The sequence below is a fragment of the Pseudoliparis swirei genome, chromosome 23, assembly GCF_029220125.1.
Source record: "Pseudoliparis swirei isolate HS2019 ecotype Mariana Trench chromosome 23, NWPU_hadal_v1, whole genome shotgun sequence".
NCBI lineage: Eukaryota > Metazoa > Chordata > Actinopteri > Perciformes > Liparidae > Pseudoliparis > Pseudoliparis swirei.
This window is the reverse complement of record NC_079410.1, coordinates 21,095,014-21,118,385: the sequence shown is the minus strand read 5'-3', so window position 1 is coordinate 21,118,385 and position 23,372 is coordinate 21,095,014. Positions and strand designations below refer to the sequence as shown.

Genomic DNA, 23,372 nt, shown 5'->3' with positions numbered 1-23,372 from the left:
AGCTGAGCCCTATTTAAGAAGAGGGACAACAGCCTGTGGCTCCTTACCATGTCATTGTCGACTTAAGCATGCTGCGATGAAATAGCAGCTACGTACACCTTCAGGGTAGAGGGAGACTGGTCCTTATCTACGAGGGATGGCAGAGACTCAAGTACAGTAGGCATGGGTTACTGTACTGGGTCCTTGTTGTGAACCACACACCAGTAGAAAAACCGCCTCGACCTACATTCGTACTGAAGACCGGTAGATGGCACACTGGCATTCAGAATAATCTTCCTGACTGGTTCTGTGTAGCCGCTCAGCAGCCAGTCGGGCCCTGCAATGGCCAGGCCCATAGTTGAAGGCGGCTGGGATTGGGATACCAGTTCCAACCCCCTAGCTGCAATAGGAAGTCCCTCCTGTCAAGGAGGCGCCATGGCAGAGTCTGTGCAACAGGTGGAACCAAGTCCTGGCTGGCCATAAGGGGGCTAGCAGCAACGGTCTGTATCCCAGTTGAAAAACCCTCTGGAGCGTTGGCAAGATCATAGGAAATGGGGAGAAAGCATAAAGAAGGCTCTTTGGCCATGTGTGAGCCAGGGCATCTTGACCCAGAGGACTGGTACTCTCCATCAAGGAGAACCAGTCGAGGCAGTGGGTCGACATCTCCGAGGCAAAGAGATCCACCTCTGTCCTGCCGAAGAGACCCCAGACGCTGTGCACCTAAACAGACCGCCGTCCCCAAGCAGTCCTGTTCTGCCACACTGCACACTTCCCAGAGAGGCAGGCGTACGTTGTGACGAACTCCTGGCGGGATGGAACCAGGGATTTACACTCCTCTGAACGAAGTCTCCTGAATGCATCATCTCTCTTCCGGTAAGCGTATTGCATCACTTCCAGTTGCCAGTTTAGGTCCTCTGGTCTGGCTCGATGGTCCGAATGTAGAAAACGCACTGTTCACTCTTCAGAGGGACAGCTTGTCGCAGCCTTTGGAGGGCGAGAGACCGGCAACTCTGACCAATGGCCACAGGGCAACAAGCGACAAGATTCTGAGTCAGCTTTAGCTGATGCTAACTTGGTAGTTAGCCTGCGTAGCGAGAACATAAAAATCATCTCAGGATGACGCCGGAACTTATACCTGGCTGGGGTTATCTGAGGTCACAGGTGACTTTGGTGTTATAAAGACTCAACCTGCGCATGTGCAAGATGGAAGATATCCAGTATTAAACACTGCCTCTGGCGGTCAGGAAGGATGACATAGAAAACTAACTAACCAATTACGGCAGCAGGTAGACCAGCACTTACCATGTTCTGTGAGGTCAAATAACTGTTTTTGTGGCTTTGATGAGAGCACAGATAAGGGGACTTTTTACACTCAAACTGATATAGATTTTTTTTTACATTTTGCTGCTGTCCCCATCCATGGACTCCTATAGCTCCTGTGCTGGTACTCATGTCTGTTTCCCCAAATTGTGTCCCTTTAATGAACACAGCAAATAATCAACACTTTGAAACTCGATAAAATGACCAAAACTCAAATTTACCCAAATAATAGCATACACACAACATATGTAGTTTACTTTTTACACGTGTGATAAGCAATAAGTAGTTGATCAACAGAGATTCTATTCTTCTAATCAGTGAAGCTAGGAAGTTAACTAACGTACTACTCCAAGCAAGGACTATATCAGCCCATTCTAACTTTTTAGGCATGGCTATGATTCTTGGCCAGTTCAGGCCCAGATTATCTAATCGTTTCAGGATTACCTTGATAGGTCCGATTGGATCTTGGTGCAGATGCTGGGATGGTTGCTGTTGGTGTTGAAGGTGATCCCTTTGATGTTGCTGCTGTTGATGCGGTTGTTGGTTAGGGTGGGAAACATGCTGCTGCTGCTGCTCATGCTGCTGATGCTGCTGATGCAGGTGATGATGCGGTTGTTGTAGTCCTTGGTGCTCGGCCTGCTGTCTAGGATGGTTGTGTGGATGCTGTTGAAGATGCTGCAGTTGGCTGAACTGTTGATGCTGATATGGGAGGCTTTGAATTTTGTTCATATCTTGATGCATTTCAACATGCACTTCCTCTCTCTTGCCTCGCCCTCGGCCTCGCCCCCGCCCCCTTTTACTCTCTCCAGCCACGGATCCCATCAGCCCCCTGCAGTACGGAGGCTCTGAAAGAGGACGTATGCGTGGTCTACCTCGTGGCCGAGGAGGGCCTTCACGTTTTGGTTTAGTTGGTTTCCTGCCTCTTTTTTTAGGGCCATCTTGGGGGAGTTGAGGAGGATGTCCAAGGGCAGCGTAGCTGGAGGGGTGGCAGAAGTCCACGTCACCCATCAGTGGACTGAGTGCACTTACTACTGATGTGCCACCAGTTTTCCTACAGCTTGACACCAAGTCAGGGAGCAGGTCAGGAAGGCGTCGACTGTTAAGACGAATATCAGCTGGAACATCAGCTTTATCCTCATCGCCCTCAAATTCGTACTCCTGCGCATAGTTTTTCTTTGTTTGAGGTTGTGGTTCACGCCGCTGTTTGAGCAAATGCAATGAGCTGCTCTTCAGCAGTTTCTTGGGACGAGATGAACAGAATATAGGTGAGGTCAGACCAGCAGTAATTGAACCTCCATTCACTCCTACAGCTCTCATCATCTTGTTTAGTGAGCCATCCCCTTGAATTGCTGAACTCAACCCCATGGTGGGTGTTTGGGATTGGATGAGGCCTAGCTGATCAGTATTCACAGTAGAGGGAAGCTCATGGGTCTTCATAGAGTCAAGGTCTAAGTCTAGATTGCCATTCCCTGTTCCTGGAAGGCTGTGGCAATACTGTTCATAGCCTTGATCACTGTGACCAACCATATCATAGCCCTCGCCTGTTTTTAAGGCCTCTATAACCTCTTGCCCCTGCCCATGGCCCTGGGTAAGGCTTTCTTGAGCATCCTGTCCTAACCCAGGATCCTCAGCACAGCTTGATTTGTAATCGGCTGAACAAAACATGTCCTCCATCTCAGGAAAGAAAGAACGGTCTTCATCATGTAAAAGAGAATCTGGAAAGCAGATGGATGTTAGAGGCGCAAATTGCTGCTGAACTTGATTCAGTCCTACTTTATCCACTGGGCTCACAGTGTCAAACTGGTGCTGTTTGAGCTGGTCAAGCTGGGAGTGTGACAGACTGTCTGACTCTCTTTGTTGGCGCTGCTGTTGTTGTGGAGTTCCCATATTTGCTGTCATCCTATGGGAGTGTGGATGAGCTAACTGAGAATGTGCCATCTGATGGTGAGAGTGAGCTTGCTGTTGATGGTGGGCATGGGGCTGGCTGAGGTGGTGCAGGTGTGAGGGGTTGGACAAGCCCAAATCTGGTTCAGAGATAAAGTCATGAAGATCTGAAGTTGTTTGTTGGGTATGGTGGTGGGGTGTAAGTATATGCTGCTGTCTATGTCTGTCTACACCACCTCCCTCCCCTCCTGTAACGTTCACCCCAACTCCTGTTTGGTCAAGTGCTCCTCCACTACCTCTACCGTTTGTCCGGGAAAGAGTTTGGTCTAGCATGTTTAGCGGAGACACTGAGTTCTGACTGGCTTGGGATTGATCCCTTGGCTGCGCTCCAAGGTTGTAGTGTGGATCCAAACCCTGGGTCTGGAGCTGGAGTTGCAATTGTGAAGACTGGTTCTGTGGATGGGATTCCACTCCAGCGGGCCCTGCTCCACCAGCTGAACCCATCATGGCCTGCTGGCTCAAAGGATGCTGCTGTTGCTGTGGAGGGGATTGTTGGGGGTCCATCTTAGTATGAGTAGTATGAGAAAGGACAGATTGCAGCATGTGAGTTCGCTGGGGAGGGTCTGGCGGGGAATCTATCATGGAGAGGGGGACTTGGCTTTGTCGAGCTTGCTGCACATCGGGTGTGTTACACAAGTAGGCATTGTCATTTGCATCTGAAGGCTTCTTCAGATCCATGTGAAGGTGGCTGTGAGAGTGGGAATTAGGATGGCTGTGCTGAGTATGTTGCGAATGCGGTGTGTGTTGAGTGTGCCGAGAATGCTGGGCGATCTGGGGATGCTGCGAGTGTTGCTGAGAGTGTGATGACACATGTGAGGTGTGATGGGAGTGCTGTGTGTAGGGGTCCGCTCTTCCATAATGTACTACAGCGCCCAAGGAGTCATGCTGTTGTCGATGGGAGTGGGAAAGAGAGTCAGTGTCCATTCCAACCCCTCCAACATTGGACTTTGATATGGTCGCCTCTGATTTAACTTGTTGCTGTTTGTTCTGGGATGCTTCGAGTTGACTGTTTAAACCACTTGCAATGTCATCAATTGCTGTTCCAGGACCTGAACTGCTGGTGATGTTATTGGTACGAATGACACTGTGAAGGTGGTAGCGCTCTTCCGAGATTTTGTTAATGTCATAGGTCACCCCCTTGCCTTCCCCATCTCTACCATGTGGGAGCGGCTGTGGTAGTTGCTGAGGAGGTGGGTGATGCTGAGAAGGATGGGGAGTTGAGCTCTGGGCATGTAGTAAATGGTGGATGAGGAAATCGTCTTCATCCTCGTCCTCATTTTGGGATTGCTGGACTCTCAATATGTTGGTGTCCGTTTTTGGTTTGGGTGGTGTTGTGTGGTAGGACTGGCTCTGCGCTTGCAGTGTATCAGGGAAACCTTGTGGTGAGGACATATAAGCAGGCGAGAGGATGGAGTTCATGTATTTGGTGGCCCCTGAGCCTCCAGGGGACTGAGCAGGGCGAGCAGAAGCTGGAGAGTGTAATCCAGGGTGACTGATAGAAGAATTGATGGAGGGCGAGGGGCAAGACTCAGGTAAGTGGTAAGAGCTGCTGCCTCCATTACCAACACTAGCTGCCCCGTTACCAGATCCAGGAGATCCAACGCCACTGCCAAGTGAAGTAGCTCCTGATACGGGTCCACTTAATGTTGATCCTCCAGCATTTCCATACCCTAAGGAAGGACTGCTTGCTCTTCTGAGTGGAGTTGAGCCAAAGCTCGAATCCCCAAAAACTACCTCTGCAGAAAATGAGCGTCCTCCTGAGACTTTACCAGTGAAGGCCTTCCCTCCAGAACCCCCTGCTCCAGAGCTCAGGTCTTGGGCATGAAGTGAGGTAAAGCCCCCATAGGTCTGGGTCATGTGTGCAGATGGATGCTGGTTGGGAGAGTAGGACTGGGCATGTTGTTGGGGAGGGGTCTGGTCGGCTAGGCCTGTGCTAGATTTGGACACAGGCGGGGAGCCATAGGTGGAGAGGCATTGTTTGGGTGCTGGCTGTTGTACAAGGTTGGATGACACCACTGGTAGAGGAGGTGGGGCTGGTACAGAGTGTGTTGGAGGCTGCTGACAAGAGGGAGCAGCCAAGGATCCAGTGCTTGTCTTGGAGCTTGAAGAGGATGAAGATGAAGAGGAGGAAGCTGATGGTGGAGTGTGTGGGGTACGGGAAGAGGATGGAGCTGAGCCTGGAGAAGTGTAGCCACTACTGGAGCTGGAATTCTTGGGTCCCTTAGTGCCAGATGAGGAAGGGGCCGAGGAGCTGGAGGACAAGGATGTGTAGGGGGTTTGGATGATAGGTCGATAGGTCTTGGATTCCAACCTTGGTGAGGGCTTGGGGTCAGATGGGCTTTGCTCCCCAAGGGGACTGCAGGACAATCCAGCATGCCGGTGGTGGCTGGCTATTTGCTGATAGCTTGATGATCCACCACAGCTGACATATTGCTGTGGAGGGAGTGTTGTGGACTGAGGGGGTGGTGAACGTTGGTAATGCTTGATCACACTGTCCTGCCGGGAAACTGCCCTCTCTGAAGAAGGCTGTGGTAGTGGGGGAGCCGTAGGCAGCAGGGTTGGTGTGGAAGAGAACATGGAGGCATTATAGAGCTGGGAGGACTGGTTGTGGAGCTGGGAGGACAACAGGTTTAACTGAGGAGGGGGCAGGTGGCAACTAGAGGAGGTGGGAGGGGCTTGGATCTGGGGAGAGGACGGGGGCTCCTGGGAGCCCCGGTAGGAGGCACTGTGGGAAGACAGCAAGCGATCAAAGCCCAAGTTGGCCTGAGATGGTGTTTTCATGTGCAGCAAGGGATCGTGGGGGGATAGCAAACCGTTGGAAGTCGGGCTAAATGCATGTGTGTCCTGCAGGGATAGTGATGGAGTGAAAGATCGTCCAGAGAAGGAGCCAGAATGCTGGTATGCAGAAAGGGCAGAGGAGGAGGGATAGGAGCTGGAACCAGGAAGTGTCCCTGACATAAAGAGCTCTGGTGGGGCCGGTGTATGCATTGCTACAGGACACAACATTACATGGACAGGGTTAGTAAATGCACGTCACTATTCACATTTTAAATGAATGCAACTGATTTTGTAAATTAAACTATTATTTATTATTTAGGAATAATGGTATTGTAATCGAAACAAGAACTAGCAACAAATGCCGATATATTTGTGGTAATATTACAATAAAAAGCTGATATTCACCAGCCTGCCAAGAAGGAGTGCGAAACTGAGAGAGGAGGGAGGAAGCAGAGGGGGGTGGCTGTGGACCCCGCGACTCCAGAGCTGATATCAGATTCATGACGGAGGGGTCAGGACCCGGGTGATTGGAATGATGGAGGCCGGCGTCAAATAGCCCCGACAGACCTGGCAACAAACCACAACTCTCACTCATCATACATCATAGCATCATCATATGAACAGTTTATTAAAACTTCTCTTTCTTTAAACTACTTTCATTGTGGCATTTAACAGTCACACTTATTATATGTTGCTCTCTGTGTTAGTAAAACTAAATGCAGAAAAAAGATATGCATTTACATCCTGCTTTTCTGCACTATCAAGACGATAACATTATTTTCCTATGACTGGTGTGTCTTCTCTTCTGGTAAACCATTTGCATCATGCTAATCAGTGATTGGCACAGCTGTATAAAAAATATGAGACAAGTAATCTAAGTGTGAAGAGATTAGTGATTAATCACCCTTCATTCGTATTCCACTCTAACCCATTGTTAGACACATGCTGACGCAGTTCTTACTTTATATAAGCAAGTAAAGAAAGGTCGCCTGGAAATACTCTCACTCTATACAAAATGTAGCACTGCATGATAGTTGGCCTTAATTCTCACAACCTATCAATTTAATAATACCAAGCTTGCATATCATCCCTCGCAATGTTTTCCAGCTCTTCCTAGGAAACTGGCGTACTCAGGCCAGAAAAAATTCCACCTCAGCTCTCCCCTTTCAACATAAAGTCTCAGCGGCTCTACTCCAAGCTCTACTCCAAGCTCTACTCCAAGCTCTACTCCAAGCTCTACTCCAAGCTCTACTCCAAGCTCTACTCCAAGCTCTACTCCAAGCTCTGCTCCAAGCCCATGCAAAGGTGAGGGGATCCGTTCATCGCTGCTTCCAGCTTTAATTCTAGATTTGTGTTTCTACAGATATCATTCAAGCGATCCTTACCAAGTGTGCGTCCAGCAGCACCCCAGGCCCCACCTTGTCTGGAGCTTCCTGGGTGGTGGTTGGTTGCATAGCCCTGGAGAGTGTGTGCAGTGCCATAGGTTTGCCGATGGAGCAGCTCTGCGTCTGGATGGGACGACCTGGAGCTCCCATACACAAGGCTGAGGAACACATGGTTAATAATTTTGACTTTTATACATGTCCTTATTTGAAACAAGTCTGCTTACACATGACTGGTCATACTGTTGAGCCTGCAGTTTAATAGTCCACAATGGAAAATAAAAGATTTGTGCCTATATATATATATATGTACACTACCGTTCAAAAGTTTGGGGTCACTTAAAAATGTCTTTATTTTTCAAAGAAAAACAGTTTTTTCAATAAAGATAACATTAATCAAAAATACACTCTATACATTGTTAATATGGTAAATTAATATTCAAGGTGGAAGTGTCTGGATTCTAATGAAATATCTCCATAGGTGTATAGAGGCCCATTTACAGCAACGATCACTCCAGTGTTCTAATGGTACATTGTGTTTGCTAATCGCCTTAGAAGACTAATGTCTAGAGATGCACCGATCAGGTTTTTGGTGCCGATCACCGATCACCGATCACTGAAATCAGTATCTGCCGATCACCGATAATACCGATCACCGATCACTGAAATCAGTATCTGCCGATCCGATAATACCGATCACCGATCACGGTGTCGATTGAAGCATTCTATTTATTGTGTAGCATTATTGCCTAGGACTATGAGGAAATACATATATAAAGCAACTCAAACATTTAAGAAATTACCGATTTCTTTAAACATTTAGGACTTTTACTTTGAAAAATGTCCTAATTGATACATTAAAATTGTTTGATTGCTATTGTAGGGGATTTCAGATTATGTATGGAACACATCTGCATCATTCATTTCCTGGAACTCTTGGGGAAATCTATTTACAGGACTTTTTTTAACATACAAAAGTCTGACTTATTTTTATAAACTCTTCCTTAGTACAGTAAAAATGTTTTAATGTTAGCATAATTTAAGCTAAATCTCAGAAACGATCTATAAAGATACAAAATCAGTTCATTGTTTACTTTTATATGTTCGTGTATGATTTGTCGACATCTTATTTTGATAAACGGATGTTGTTTCACGTGGTTCTTTCCGCTAACTTTGCAAAACCGGATGTTGTCACTTAAATCCTTCCGCTAACTTTATCAAAACCCTCGCGCGCTCCTGATGGAATGTGTTTACCGTGAGCATCAGTCTATAGGGGCAGACATGTGAGAGTCGGCTGAGTCGACCCAGAGATTCAACTCGGGGGACGGGGACGCCGCTCGGTGCGTGAGGATCCCCTCTGACCTCTCACTCTGCGGCCCTCGCCCGACGCATTGTCTCCGTTGCGGTGCGCCGCGATTGAAACGTCTGATAGTTCTCGCAGATGTTACGTTATCTGATCGGCCGTTTTGAGAACGCCGATCAAAACCGATAATGGGAATATCGGCCGATATGGATCGGCGCCGATCAGATTGGTGCATCCCTACTAATGTCTGATTAGAAAACCCTTGTGCAATTATGCTAGCACAGCTGAAAACAGTTATGCTGGTGATATAAGCTATACAACTGGCCTTCCTTGCTTGAAGTTTGTAGAACAAAATTAATACTTCAAATATTAATCATTATTTCTAACCTTGTTAATGTCTTGACTATATGTTCTATGAAATGTTCAATTCATTTGATAAATAAAAGTGTGAGTTTTCATGGAAGACACGAAATTGTCTGGGTGACCCCAAACTTTTGAACGGTAGTGTATATATATAAAAATGGTAAATGGACCTGTACTTGAATATCGCTTTTCTAGTCTTCAACCACTCAAAGCACTTCAACACTGCATGACATCATTCACCCATTCATACCCTGATGGGGAAGCCACCTGGCCATCCGGACTAACTAACATTGAAACCCATTCACACACCGTAGGCACAGGTACGGTGACAGTTTTGGGGTTAAGCCCAAGGAAACATCGACATGGGCTAGCGAAGCCGGGGATCGAACCGCCGATCCTTTTGTTGAAGGACGACCCTCCTCACTACTGAGCCGCAGTCGCCCCGTAGCATGTAGCATCTCATCCACTCCCATTTGTCGCATGTGTCTATCCTTTCTAAAAAGCTGAAGCATGTTCCTGTTATTTTCTGTTTCAATGTTGTTGGTGTTTTGGTACTATAATTTTTTTTTTAAACATAAAGATGATTATTCTGAAAGTTAACTTTTCTGAAAACTAAAACGTGCAAACAGTTGTCTGTCGTCCCGTTGTCCTCCTCCCTATGTCGTCCCCCCCTCCCTCTATCCTATCCCCTCTCCTCCTTTTTTGATGTGTTCCTGCAGTTACCTCTGGTGGGGGAAGGAGGGCTTCGTTGTCATCCACCCAGGTAACACAGCTTACTTATTCTCAGAAACCTGTGGTTATAGAATATGCTGAGCTTTGGTTAAACCTCTAACATGTGATATTTTAATATCTAGACTTTGCCATTAACAATCAGTTTGTCCTCCAATAATATCAGAAGGCTTCTGAACATATTACAGTTTGCCAGAGATAATGATACACAAGCCCTGGCGGTGTCTCTGGACTCATTTAAAGCTTTTGGTTGAGTGGCCCTTTCTTTTCTATGCTTTAGACAAATTTAAAATAGGTACAGAATTCATTAACTGCGTGAAACTGCTGTATTTTTCCCCGACAGCGTCCCTTATTACTAACTCCTATTGCTCAGATCCGTTCCCATTAGAGCGTGGCACCCCTCAGGGATGCCCACTGAGCCCTCTTTTGTTTGCATTGGCTATTGAGCCCTTAGCTGAGCTCATCAGAACCACACCAACGATAAGAGGATTTAATGTCAAAGGTACAATACAAAATAACTCCCTCTATGCGGATGATGTTCTGCTGTAGCTTTTAAATAATATATTTATTTTAAATTTTAACTGATAGCATTAATCGGTCAAAATTATAATTGGTGAAGCGATTACTCATTAAAATCCCTAGTTGACGTAGCATTATGCACTCCTGTTTGTATGTGAATCCTACTAACCCGACAGTTTAAAGCTACTGATCACATCTATATTTAATGCTGAATAGCAACGCAACGCAAATAGCAAGCAATGTATTTCTTCTCTCTTTTTCCTCCAAATAGCTCACGTGACTTGAGAAGTCACACTGCAGAGCAGCAGCAACTATAAGGACAAATCTACAAAAACAAGATATATTACCGCTTATTAATGTATAATACAATAATAACATTTGGACATAAATGGATGCATGAATGGAACTTTCTACATGTACTGTTAAAGCCTGCACATGTCCATCCACTCTATTGAATATGCAAAGCGTTGTCACTCTTAGTGTTTGTACAAAGTTAACTCCCTCTATTATTATGTCGGTCGTTATTTTCTGCTGCGATAACCCAATTCATACAAAATCTTTATTGAACTTCTGCTCTTGTTTTCCTGCTTCGCAGAGGAAAGAGGAGTTTGGTACTTTCAGTCAGGAGGGGGGGCGTTATGGTGACAGTGAAGGCCTTCCACTAGTCATTTCTAAACCAGTTATGGCTTTTATGATTCAATCAGTCACTTAATCCTTGAAGCTTTTCCTCTGCAACCTCTCAATCAGTTTCCATTGCTTTGTTGACCGTTATAAATCTACTGCCAGTCATGTATGTCCTCTCCTGTAGATCGTTCCTATCGCTTCTCCAGGAAGAGGAAACACGAAATGGCTCACACAACAACCTATGTGGCAACCATGTAGCAAGAGTATAATGGACATTTACGATTTCTAATTATCCTTTAACCTTTTGCCATTCTTCACACATTCTTTAAATAATGGGATAAATCGAGGTTCCCGGAGATGGTACCCTATGCAGTTTGCTGGGAGACGTGATGTGGTTGTCGAGGCAACCGTTAAAGTGCAGCAAAGCTGAGTGGAGCTAGCTAATGTTAGCATGGCTCATTCCACAACACTAAGCTGTCAGCAAACCCCAATTTGTCACGTGTGGACAGTGGCTGTGAAACACACCACGGCAAGAAGGGATGTTAAGAGTGTGATAGGGTTAGGGCCTGTGATAGGGTTAGAGCTAGTGTCCGTGATAGGGTTAGAGCTAGGGTCCGTGATAGGGTTAGGGCCTGTGATAGAGTTAGGGCCTGTGATAGGGTTAGAGCTAGTGTCCGTGATAGGGTTAGGGCCTGTGATAGAGTTAGGGCCTGTGATAGGGTTAGAGCTAGTGTCCGTGATAGGGTTAGAGCTAGGGTCCGTGATAGGGTTAGGGCCTGTGATAGAGTTAGGGCCTGTGATAGGGTTAGAGCTAGTGTCCGTGATAGGGTTAGAGCTAGGGTCCGTGATAGGGTTAGGGCCTGTGATAGGCCTGTGATAGAGTTAGGGCCTGTGATAGGGTTAGAGCTAGTGTCCGTGATAGGGTTAGAGCTAGTGTCCGTGATAGGGTTAGGGCCTGTGATAGGCCTGTGATAGAGTTAGGGCCTGTGATAGGGTTAGAGCTAGTGTCCGTGATAGGGTTAGAGCTAGTGTCCATGATAGAGTTAGAGCTAGTGTCCGTGATAGGGTTAGAGCTAGTGTCCGTGATAAGGTTAGGGCTAGTGTCTGTGATAGGGCTAGTGTCTGTGATAGGGATAGTGTCTGTGATAGGGCTAGGGTCTGTGATAGGGCTAGGGTCTGTGATAGGGCTAGGGTCTGTGATAGGGCTAGTGTCTGTGATAGGGCTAGTGTCTGTGATAGGGCTAGGGTCTGTGATAAGGTTAGGGCTAGTGTCTGTGATAGGGCTAGTGTCTGTGATAGGGCTAGGGTCTGTGATAAGGTTAGGGCTAGTGTCTGTGATAGGGCTAGGGTCTGTGATAAGGTTAGGGTCTGTGATAAGGTTAGGTCTAGGGTCTGTGATAGGGCTAGTGTCTGTGATAGGGCTATGGTCTGTGATAAGGTTAGGGCTAGTGTCTGTGATAGGGCTAGTGTCTGTGATAGGGCTTATGGTCTGTGATAAGGTTAGGGTCTGTGATAAGGTTAGGTCTAGGGTCTGTGATAGGGCTAGTGTCTGTGATAGGGCTATGGTCTGTGATAAGGTTAGGGCTAGTGTCTGTGATAGGGCTATGGTCTGTGATAAGGTTAGGGCTAGTGTCTGTGATAGGGCTAGTGTCAGTGATAGGGCTATGGTCTCTGATAAGGTTAGGGCTAGTGTCAGTGATAGGGCTATGGTCTCTGATAAGGTTAGGGCTAGTGTCAGTGATAGGGCTATGGTCTCTGATAAGGTTAGGGCTAGTGTCAGTGATAGGGCTATGGTCTCTGATAAGGTTAGGGCTAGTGTCTGTGATAGGGCTAGTGTCAGTGATAGGGCTATGGTCTCTGATAAGGTTAGGGCTAGTGTCAGTGATAGGGCTATGGTCTCTGATAAGGTTAGGGCTAGTGTCTGTGATAGGGCTAGGGTCTGTGATAGGGCAAGGGTCTGTGATAAGGTTAGGGCTAGTGTCTGTGATAGGGCTAGGGTCTGTGATAAGGTTAGGGCTAGTGTCTGTGATAGGGCTAGTGTCTGTGATAGGGCTAGGGTCTGTGATAGGGCTAGTGTCTGTGATAGGGCTAGGGTCTGTGATAAGGTTAGGGCTAGTGTCTGTGATAGGGCTAGTGTCTGTGATAAGGTTAGGGCTAGTGTCTGTGATAGGGTTAGGGCCTGTGATAAGGTTAGGGCTAGTGTCTGTGATAGGGCTACGGTCTGTGATAAGGTTAGGGCTAGTGTCTGTGATAGGGCTAGGGTCTGTGATAGGGCTAGTGTCTGTGATAGGGCTAGGGTCTGTGATAGGGCTAGGGCCTGTGATAGGGCTAGGGTCTGTGATAGGGCTAGGGTCTGTGATAGGGCTAGTGTCTGTGATAGGGCTAGGGTCTGTGATAGGGCTAGGGTCTGTGATAAGGTTAGGGCTAGTGTCTGTGATAGGGCTAGTGTCTGTGATAGGGCTAGTCTCTGTGATAGGGCTAGTGTCTGTGATAGGGCTAGTGTCTGTGATAGGGCTAGGGTCTGTGATAGGGCTAGGGTCTGTGATAAGGTTAGGGCTAGTGTCTGTGATAGGGCTAGTGTCTGTGATAGGGCTAGGGTCTGTGATAGGGCTAGTGTCTGTGATAGGGCTAGTCTCTGTGATAGGGCTAGGGTCTGTGATAGGGCTAGGGTCTGTGATAAGGTTAGGGCTAGTGTCTGTGATAGGGCTAGTGTCTGTGATAGGGCTAGGGTCTGTGATAGGGCTAGTGTCTGTGATAGGGCTAGGGTCTGTGATAGGGCTAGTCTCTGTGATAGGGCTAGGGTCTGTGATAGGGCTAGTGTCTGTGATAGGGCTAGTGTCTGTGATAGGGCTAGGGTATGTGACATGGCTAGCGTTAGAGTTTGGTGTTTTCCTCCCAGTCTGTCTGCTTATAGGTTTATGTGAGTAAACGAGTGGCTGCAGCTGCACACAGACACAGGTTCATGTGCGAGGAAGGGAACCAATCATGCAGCTCTCGCCCCACGGTTGTCGTGCACAAAGTAATGGCGAACGCCAACTCCATCACCGAGCGGCGACAGTCACATGACATTATTGTAAAGTGGTGTTTATGATAGAGCCCAAAAGGTTCATTCTCAAGCCATATTTGACACATTATCAATACATGCATGCAGCTACCGTTACCATAATTACTACGTTCGTAGTTTGGTTTTGAGTTTGACTTAAAGAATGGCTTTCATATCAAATAAATAATGAAAACATTATTTGTAAGTGTTTTCTTGGTTCTGTGGATTGCAGCTATGTGCATCAGACTGCTGTGAGAAGAAGCCAATTAGTGGCTACCAATCAAGGTGTCCCTGTCAAGCATTACTCAGGTCCGAAGCAGGACAACGCTGCTGCGGAGAGACAATGCAGTGCCGGAACCAATATGGGATCTCTCATCTGTGGAGATAACCAGACTAGATCTGGTTCCAGCAACCCCCCCACCCCCCTCTCTCTCTCTCTCTCTCTCTTGTCATCCTTCCATCGCATTCCATGCAATTATGAGACCCACCCCCCCATACCCCTCAACTCCCCCTCCCCTCCCCCAAGTGACAATACGGCTGGCTCCACCTGAGGCTGGTGGCCGTGCAGCGGCGCCGTGCAGCCCGGCTGCGCCGCTCACGCTGGCGGCCAGCTTACCTCGCTTTGGCCGCTCGGTCGTAACTCCATCCCTGGCCGGCGGCCCCGAGGTCTCCGAAGCCTGCAGCGGGGTAATTCCTCTCCATGGGAAAGAAAAGGACTGGATGAAGATGGGGCCGATAGTGGAGGGGAAGGGGAGGGTGGGAGGAAGGAATGTCTTCTCTGTTCTGCGCTCGCCTGTTTATTTCTCCGCTTGACGAGCCTGTAGACTGGGGAGGAATGGAGGGAGGAGGAGGAGAAGGAGCGAGAGCGCGCGGGTGTGGGGGGGGGGGTCACAGCAGCAGCAGCAGCCAGGAGCACCTCCTCCTCCCCTCCGCTCCCCTCGTGTATCTCACTGTCTATTGTCTCGCGTGTCTGCTAACGGACCGGAGAACAGATGCTCCACGTCCGCAGCAGCGGCTCCAGTGAGCGGCTCCCCGGCGGCTCTTTCTCACACACACTTTCGCTCATTTTTGTTCGCAAGGCGCCATTTTTTAACGGGAATGATTGGGCAGGCGTTCATATTCTCTCTCGCGCGCGCTCACACACGCACACACACACAGTGTGTCATGCTGAGCAGCGCAGTGTGCTGTGGCTTTTTTTTTTTTTCTCGAATCCGCCGCTGTGATAAACAAACACAAGCTGCGACATGTCGCCGACTCCACGTGGACGCGCCTCCACCGGCTGGAGGTGTTACACGGGGATGCATTAGAAACGACTGGAGGCGTGTGTACTTGTCATGTCATTTATTCTATAAAACAAGACCCCGCGGTCGATATGAACGGAGTGTCTATTGCTCCAAAAGTAGCTCCCCAAATAACCACACAAATGAACCACACCCTCAGAGTCACGTGCGTCGTGGACTACCGACCAGCGGCCAGCCGACACCAGAGCCGGCCGGGAGTCCTTCTACTGGACCGGTACTGCACGTCACGGGTAGATACTGTCGGAAACAGGCTCCAAAAGTTCCCTCAAACCAGCAGCTCGAGGGAGGAGGCTCGGCCAGCCCTCATGCGTTGTCTCCGGGATCTGCAGGCTCCGATGGCACCCCCCTGTGGCCAAAGAGAGGATGGTTTCGATTGAGTTAGTTTACAAGTTTCTACTTAAGGCAGCAGGAATTTCATACACATCAGCTAATATATATATATATATATTATCTAGATATATTAATACATCTAGATTAATATATAAATATTAATATATAGATATATTAATATATATATATATTATATATTAATATATAGAGATAATTCTCATATATCTGAATATATTATATATATATCAGAAATATGTATCAGCTGAAATCGGCTCCAGCGCCCCACGACCCAAAAGAAAAATATGCGGTTTGGATAATAGTTTTAAAATATATATATATGAATATATATATTTATATCCATACATATATTTATATATATATATATCCATATATATATATATATATGGTTATTTGGTACATATCATTTAATTACAATGATACCCTCTTCTAAAGTGCTGTTTAATACGTCTTTCCGTTGATATAGAAGTATAATGTTTTGTATGCTTCTTGTTATGTACGTAACATGTAACAGCTCCACGAAGTTTCCCCTTGGGGATGAACAAAGTAATATCCTATCTTATGGTGTGGGTGGATGGATGGAGTGGTAAGCTGTTTATATCCAGTTGCTTCTTTTTTAGTTGAAATACATGTTGTTACATTTAGGACTTGGGAAAAACAACCTGCCATGAAAATGATTCCTTTATTAAGATTGGTTACAAAATGTATATTTTAACATGCAGTACCTTTTGCAAGTATGCAGATGACACTTTTTTCAGGTTCACTAAATCCTTCTTTCTTTCTTAAGTCGGGCTGGATCTTGGACACTGACCTGGATCTACTTACCCTGAATAAGGTGGTGGTAGGGCATCGTGTTGCCCACTTTGGTGCAGAGCCTCATTGTAGCTGGGTAGACCTGGAGGGACGAGCATCCCAGCCAGGGGCACCGTCTCTGGGGCTGGACGGCCATCTGCTGCCAGCCTCACCGGAGTGCTGGACAGAAACCAGACTCAGAAGAATTCAACAATCCAGTGAAAGTACTGTGGAGCTAATCAGGTCTAAATCAGACATCATTGTTACATGTAATTACTGTTGATCTTTCCTTTAAGGACCTTGAATAATATCGAAACCAATTTAATGACCAGCTGTGATCAAATGTTATGGTCTGACCTTGGGTGTCTAGATATATCGGTATTGATTTTTATTGATAAGAGTGAAAAAGACAAACAAGGCTGGTTAACATGAAGGCCTCACTGGGTTTAAAGGAGAGATGGAGTTGGATATCATCTGCAAATAGATGATAAGCAACATTATAGGTGTTGATGATTTGTCCCAAGGGAAATAAGTATAAAGAAAATAATAGAGGCCCCAGGACCGAGCCCTGCGGTACCCCACAGGACAGTGGAGAGATGTCCGACACAAATTCTCCCACCGAGACATCAAAACTTCTGTTTGCGAGGTGTGATGAAAACCACTCCAACGCTGTGCCTGACATGCCTATCCAGTCACGTAGCCTCTCCATCAAGATGTTATGGTCAACATTATTAAAATGTGTGAAAAACAAAGCTGAAGTGATCAGCTGTACTCTGAGTTAGTTTAGGACACAGGTGTCAAACACAAGGCCCGCGGGCCAAATCCGTCCCGTCCCGTCATTTTATGTGGCCCCTGACGACCTGAAAGACATGTGATCACCTTTTCTCAATGTAAAAAAAATACCCTGTGCTTTGATATTGAAGGTTTTAAATTAAATGGCTGTATGTTATAATATTAGGGACATTTTATGTACACCATTCAAATAAACAATCATTTAAATGCAAAGAGAGTTATAAAACAATATGTTCAGGAGTAGTTTACACAGTGTTACAGTTACTACCGGCCCTTTAAGAGGAAGCCATGATGCTGATGTGGCCCACAGTGAAAATGAGTCTGACACCCCTGGTTTAGGACATATTGACAGAGAGATCAAAGTTTGTCTTCCCAAACACACGTTCACATGGGCTAACGGAACCGGGTATCGAACTAGCAGACGCTCTGATTGACCACCTGTTCACCACCGAGCCACAGCTGCCGGATTGACAATCTAATACGGTGACAGCCTTAGTCTGGGTTTCAGAGCTGGATTGAAGGCCCCACGGGGCAAAACCTTAACATGTTACCCCACATTCCTACGTTAGCGGCGTTTCTTCATACATGTTCTCATCCAAGCGAACTTACTGGCTCGACCTCGGTCCTCCTTTATTCTTGTTCTTGTAGCAGTAGATTCCCAGCACGACGGCGATGCCGACAGACACGAGGACCGCCACGACCCCGGCCACCAGCCCGGGCATGTCCACTCCGGGTGAATATGCTTTAAAAGACAAACACCTGTCGGATTAAACTAATGCTTCTCATCCAGTTCTCACAGCAGTCACGAGCAGACACTAATCGCTACAGCAGTGACTTCAATCAGGACCAATGGGAACTGTTGGTGTCATTTCTGTCCAGTCATTAGCTAACGTGTGCAGCGTAAGCATTGGATTATAAAGTAAACTTCTAAAAGGACTGAAGATATTATAAATGATATTATACACTCCCAGACTGTGTTCTAGCATTCATTAGCAGCCCCAAAATCAGTATGGATTTGTTGTCCTATAACAAGGAGTGTATATTTCACCATGGCGCTATGCTAAATACAATATTAGCGATGCAGAAATTAAAGTTATCATAAGTAATTATAACACTATATTTAATATTGTGCATGTATTTTCAATGTGAAAACACTGCATTCAGTCGGATGAGCCCTATATGCAAAATGACTACAATAGTGTATGATATTTCATCTTTAAAAGCATTACCGTGACTGTCGATGTAGCTGGTCCAAAAGCTTTGCTAACAATGGAAGCAAAAGAAAGGTTTAACTTCATTAAAATTAGAGAAAAATAAAACATTTCAGACAATGAGAACTCATGAGTCCTTTTTGTCAAATGCAAAAAGAAATGATTTCTAAAGTATGTTTGGGTAAACATTCTGGGAGTTGTAGTTCAATTACACCTTCAATACACAGGGTTTGTACGGTCATGGAAAAGATGGGAAAGTCGTGGAATGTTAAAATGGTTATTTACAGGCCTGGAAAAGCTCTTTAAACAAAAAAGATCCCAAAAGTTTGAGAAAAGTCATGGAAATGTGTTATAACATGTTCGCTGAGTTTGAAATAATTGATATATTTTTTAAAGAAAGATGCTCAAAATATAAGCAGCCATACGCTCTCAACTATTGTCTCTCATTCAATTCTGTCATTTAAAGTTTTATACTGTAATGCTTTGGAATTTTCATTATTAGTTTGAATACGACATTTTCTCACTTGTTCACACACATACACACACTTTGCATTTTGCACACTGTCTATATTTAATATTTGTATATTTAATTTAATTTTTCATTAGTATTGTGTATTGTGTATGCATATATGTTATAGATATACATATATATTTTATTTTATATTTTACTTTGTATACTTCTATATCTTTCATCCCTGTTTTTTATATTTTATTTTTTATTCTTGTGTGTTTAGTTTATTGGTGCTGCTACTGTGACGACAAATTTCCCCTTGGGGATTAATAAAGTATATATCTATCTATCTACACACCGAGATTTAACAAAGTGTTTGCTCGTGGAAATTTGGTTTTAAAGTCCTGGAAATTTAATTAAATTCAGTTAATTTTGTATAGCCCATTCTCAAAGATTACAAATTTGCCTCAGAGGGTTTTACATAGACATCCCTGACCTTTGACCTCACATCGGATCAGGAGAAACTCCCAAACAACCCTTCAGGGGAAAAAAGTGAAGAACCCCTCAGGAGAGCAACAGAGGAGGATCCCTCTCCAGGATGGACAGAAGAATAGATGTCATGTGATCAGAAGAAATCATTACAGAGTTACAACACAAACAATGAATATGACAGAGTGTATGAATAGTTGGTAGTAGGCATGGACCACGATCCAGACCTCCATGATCCATCAGGCAGAAGGAGGTAGAGGAGGAGTGGGCGGGGCGGGGGAGACATCCCATTGGTCAACATGTGTATGACCCCTGATCCAGCTGTAGGAGTCTACATCCCAGATGAGTGTGTGCGTTACCGTCTTTGCGTCGTCCTCGAACACCTCCCTGGCCTCCTCGTAGCTGCACATCTCCTCTATGCACTCCCTCTGCAGACTGTCGGCCACCACCAACTCAAAGTCCCAGCTGTTGTAGAGCAGCGAGCGGGACAGGAAGTTGCTCGCCGACTGCTGGTCCAGCAGCACCGGGTCTCCTGAAAGGACGCAGAACCACGCAACGACGACAACAATAACCCCGATACAGAAATAGTATGTTTGTGTTCTGACACATTTCATTGGACTCAATATGCTAAAACCAGTGACTTTAACCTCCTGAACCCCACCCGATTTTTGAGGTTTCTGCTCGAAATGACATACCCAAACTAAAAAGGGTGGAGCTCTGCAACCACAAAAGCTATTTGAATAATGTTGGTGTTATAATAAAGGGAACACATGTGAGCTTTTGTTCACATGTGTAAATATTTGTATATATGTTACTGGTTAAGAGTAAATAAAGATGAAACTTCTATTTTCATAGAAGTTTCAAGTTCGATTAGAAAAAAAAGCACTTTCAGGATGAATATCTCCTGGATGGATGCACAGCAAAGGCCTAACATCACCCAGATAATAATACAACTTGTGAACAGACTCTCTGCAAAGTTTCACTCAGAAAAAATAAAGCAGAAGAATAGTTGGAGACTTTTTAGTTAAGAGAATTTAGGCGAGGTCTCTAAAATTTGCATTTGGGCACATTGAAGCACCATCTGTGCCATTTGACTTTTCTCATGTACCAAACCATTTATTTCACTTTCACTTTTACTTGTGGTGTTCAATACATACAAATACATCATTATGTGGCTTTAAAACAGTAAATCAAAGATTAAAAAACGATCAAACAAAGTGGTGCTGTGCGCGTGCGTGCTGTGCGTAAAGCCGGTTTTTGGATCTGTCACAAGCGCAGCTGTTGCGCGCCAGATATCTCCGCCGGGGAAGGGCGGCTTTTAAAGAACGACACGTCATTGGAATACTTAGAGCCAATAGAATCGATTGGTACCAAGAAAGACAAGATTGACAGCACTATGAGCCAATAGGAGACAGAAAGGCGTCGCCATATTTGAAATGTGAAATCCGATTCGCTGAAATTGAACTTCCTGACAGCTGACTATGACGCTTCCCCCAAAGTCCGCCTGGTTTTTAAAGGGACCGACACACACAAAAGCCATGCCAGTTGGAATGCAGGGGAGAGAAACGTTTGTTCTTCTTCTCAAGAACAAAAGTATGTTGAATTTGCTGAATGTAAAGCTATGAAGCGATTAATATTTCTGTGTTCTTTGGCTTATATCTCCGTGATACTTTGGTGCAGAAGGATTCTAAAGATATTTAAAATCTGTGTGAAGTCCTCTTGCGTTCGAACATCTCATTTTTTATGATTGCACAAAGCTACATGTCGCTAGCTACGGAAACGTTCTGAGTGGGCCGACACCTGACAAAATGATGATTATGATATTTGTATTTTTATTTCAGTTGGTGTTTGTGTTGTGTTTAAATGGCTCACTGATACTTGTAGCCCCAGTTGTCTTCTTTAATTTGATGTTCAACATCAATATATTTGCTAATATTTATTAAAATAGTATAGACAGTTTAAAACACAATCTCAAAAATGCACCATATTTGGTGCGTTGGGGCTTAAGACCAATATGTGTCTTCTGGGCTCCAGATGGGAGGATTCCAATGAGGTGAGAACACTAACAATGGCTTCTCTTGTGCCGGGGATACCCCTGAGGGCCAGGTTTCCCCTAGGAGATATGAGGACTCTCCCAGTGAGAAGAGGTGTGGTTTACCTGGACCGGGTCTGGAGAGGACCGAGCCGTGAGCCAGCTGCAGCAGGGACAGCACAGGGATCCACACGGCCGCCGAGGCCGCCATGCAACCGCCGGCCGGGAGGAGAAGGACGCGGAAGAGCCTCGGTGGGAATGAATGCGGCGCTTCAGGCCGGAGCGCCGAGCACCCGTCCGACTCTCAGGTCCCCTGGAGCAAACAACCCCACAGGTCTTCTGTCCAGCGGTCGGAGCGTGGAGGTTTCCCGATCGCGCTCCCAAACTGAAGCGCTTGACTTGAGTTCGGCTCCTCTGGCTCCTGGTGTTGTTTTTCTAGAAACACGTCACATCAAACCTGCTGGACGGCATTCCTGCTGGAGGGAGGAACCGTGTGTACTGCAGCGCACGGCTGGCTGAGTCCATCAACTAGGTGTGTGTGTGTGTGTGTGTGTGTGTGTGTGTGTGTGTGTGTGTGTGTGTGTGTGTGTGTGTGTGTGTGTGTGTGTGTGTGTGTGTGTGTGTGTGTGTGTGTGTGTGTGTGTGTGTGTGTGTGTGTGTGTGTGTGTGTGTGTGTGTGTGTGTGTGTGTGTGTGTGTGTGTGTGTGTGTGTGTGTGTTTTGTCTGCAAGCAGGTGTATATGCGTGTGGTTGTGTGTGAGAGTGGGTGTGTGTACCTGCGTGTGTGTTTGTGTCTGCAAGTGTGTGTGTGGGTGAATGAGGAGACCAACCAGCTCGCTAGACTACAAGCATGTCTTAAAGAAATAAAAACATGGATGACCTGCAACTTCTTGATGTTAAACTCAGACAAAACTGAAGTAATTTTGACTTTGCTATGAGCACCTCAGAGATCAATTATCTGGTGATGTGGATTCTGTAGACGGCATTGCCCTAGCATCCAACACCACTGTAAAGAATCTCAACGTTATCTTTGATCGGGACTTGTCCTTTAACTCCCACGTGAAGAACATCTCAAGGACTGCATTCTTTCATCTACGTAATATTTCAAAAATCAGGCACATCTTGTCTCAAAAAAGATGCAGAAAAATTGGTTCACGCGTTCGTTACTTCGAGACTGGATTACTGCAACTCCTTATTATCAGGCTGCTCTAATAAGTCTCTTAGGTCCCTCCAGTTGATCCAGAATGCTGCAGCTCGTGTTCTCACTAAAACTAAGAAAAGAGATCACATCACTCCTGCACTAGCTGCTCTGCACTGGCTCCCAGTAAAATCAAGAATCACTTTTAAAATTCTTCTCTTAACCTACAAAGCCTTGATTGGTGATGCTCCATCATATCTTAAGGAGCTTGTAGTACCATATTACCCCACTAGAGAGCTGCCTCACTAAATGCGGGGCTACTTGTGGTTCATAGTCTTAAAAAGTAGGAGGAGCCAGAGCCTTCAGTTATCAAGCTCCTCCTCTTTTATGGAACCAGCTTCACCTTCAGTCCTGGAGGCAGACTCAGGTCTAGCCCCTAAAGATGCTGCTATAGGCTGACAGGCTGCTGGGGGACGTTTAGGATACACTGAGCACCTCTCTCCTCTTCCCTCTCTCCTTAGGGATGAATTTTCATCTCTCCATCACACATTACTAACTCTGCTTCCTCCCCGGAGTCCTTGTGACGTCACGTCTCATAGGGTGCATTGGACCTGGCTGGGTCTGATTCCTCCTGCCATGGCCCTGCTGATGCCCCGCCCACTCCTCCTCTCTACCTCCATCTGCCTCATTGATCATGGAGGTCTGGATCGTGGTCCATGCCTACTACCAACTATTCATACACTCTGTCATACTCATTGGATGTTTATGTAACTCTGTAATGATTCCTTCTGGTCACATGACATCTATTCTTCTGTCCATCCTGGAGAGGGATCCT

At 46.0% G+C, this 23,372-nt stretch overlaps 2 protein-coding genes across 2 annotated transcripts in view; both read right to left on the bottom strand.

Annotated features, from left to right (window-relative positions):
- prr12b (proline rich 12b) overlaps positions 1-14,741 on the bottom strand; it is a 36,891-nt gene extending 22,150 nt beyond the window's left edge. The window contains exons 1-4 of the mRNA XM_056407556.1: positions 14,601-14,741; positions 7,407-7,564; positions 6,427-6,588; positions 1,744-6,233 (exon numbers count right to left, since the gene is read on the bottom strand). Of these exons, the coding sequence (XP_056263531.1) occupies positions 1,744-6,233; positions 6,427-6,588; positions 7,407-7,564; positions 14,601-14,686 (4,896 nt within the window). The 5' untranslated portion in view covers positions 14,687-14,741. The remainder of the gene's footprint in view (positions 1-1,743; positions 6,234-6,426; positions 6,589-7,406; positions 7,565-14,600) is intronic.
- A 569-nt stretch (positions 14,742-15,310) lies between these two features.
- On the bottom strand, positions 15,311-21,905 carry prrg2 (proline rich Gla (G-carboxyglutamic acid) 2). The gene is made up of 6 exons (XM_056406965.1): positions 21,527-21,905; positions 19,728-19,900; positions 18,447-18,480; positions 17,827-17,959; positions 16,459-16,605; positions 15,311-15,631 (listed from the first exon to the last, which is right to left on the bottom strand). Exons 1-6 carry the CDS (start codon positions 21,609-21,611, stop codon positions 15,589-15,591), a joined length of 615 nt encoding a protein of 204 aa, XP_056262940.1. The 5' UTR covers positions 21,612-21,905; the 3' UTR covers positions 15,311-15,588.
- Between the last annotated feature and the right edge of the window lie 1,467 nt (positions 21,906-23,372).

Bases quoted from the DNA above. Each gene is read 5' to 3' on its own strand.
- prrg2 (XM_056406965.1), bottom strand. From the start codon at position 21,611: ATGGCGGCCTCGGCGGCCGTGTGGATCCCTGTGCTGTCCCTGCTGCAG. The intron at 16,606-17,826 runs GTAAGTTCGCTT...GTTTCTGTCCAG, and splicing joins GGAGGACCGAGGTCGAGCCA to CACTCCGGTGAGGCTGGCAG. The intron at 15,632-16,458 runs GTAAGTAGATCC...CTTTGGCCACAG, and splicing joins CTACCACCACCTTATTCAGG to GGGGGTGCCATCGGAGCCTG.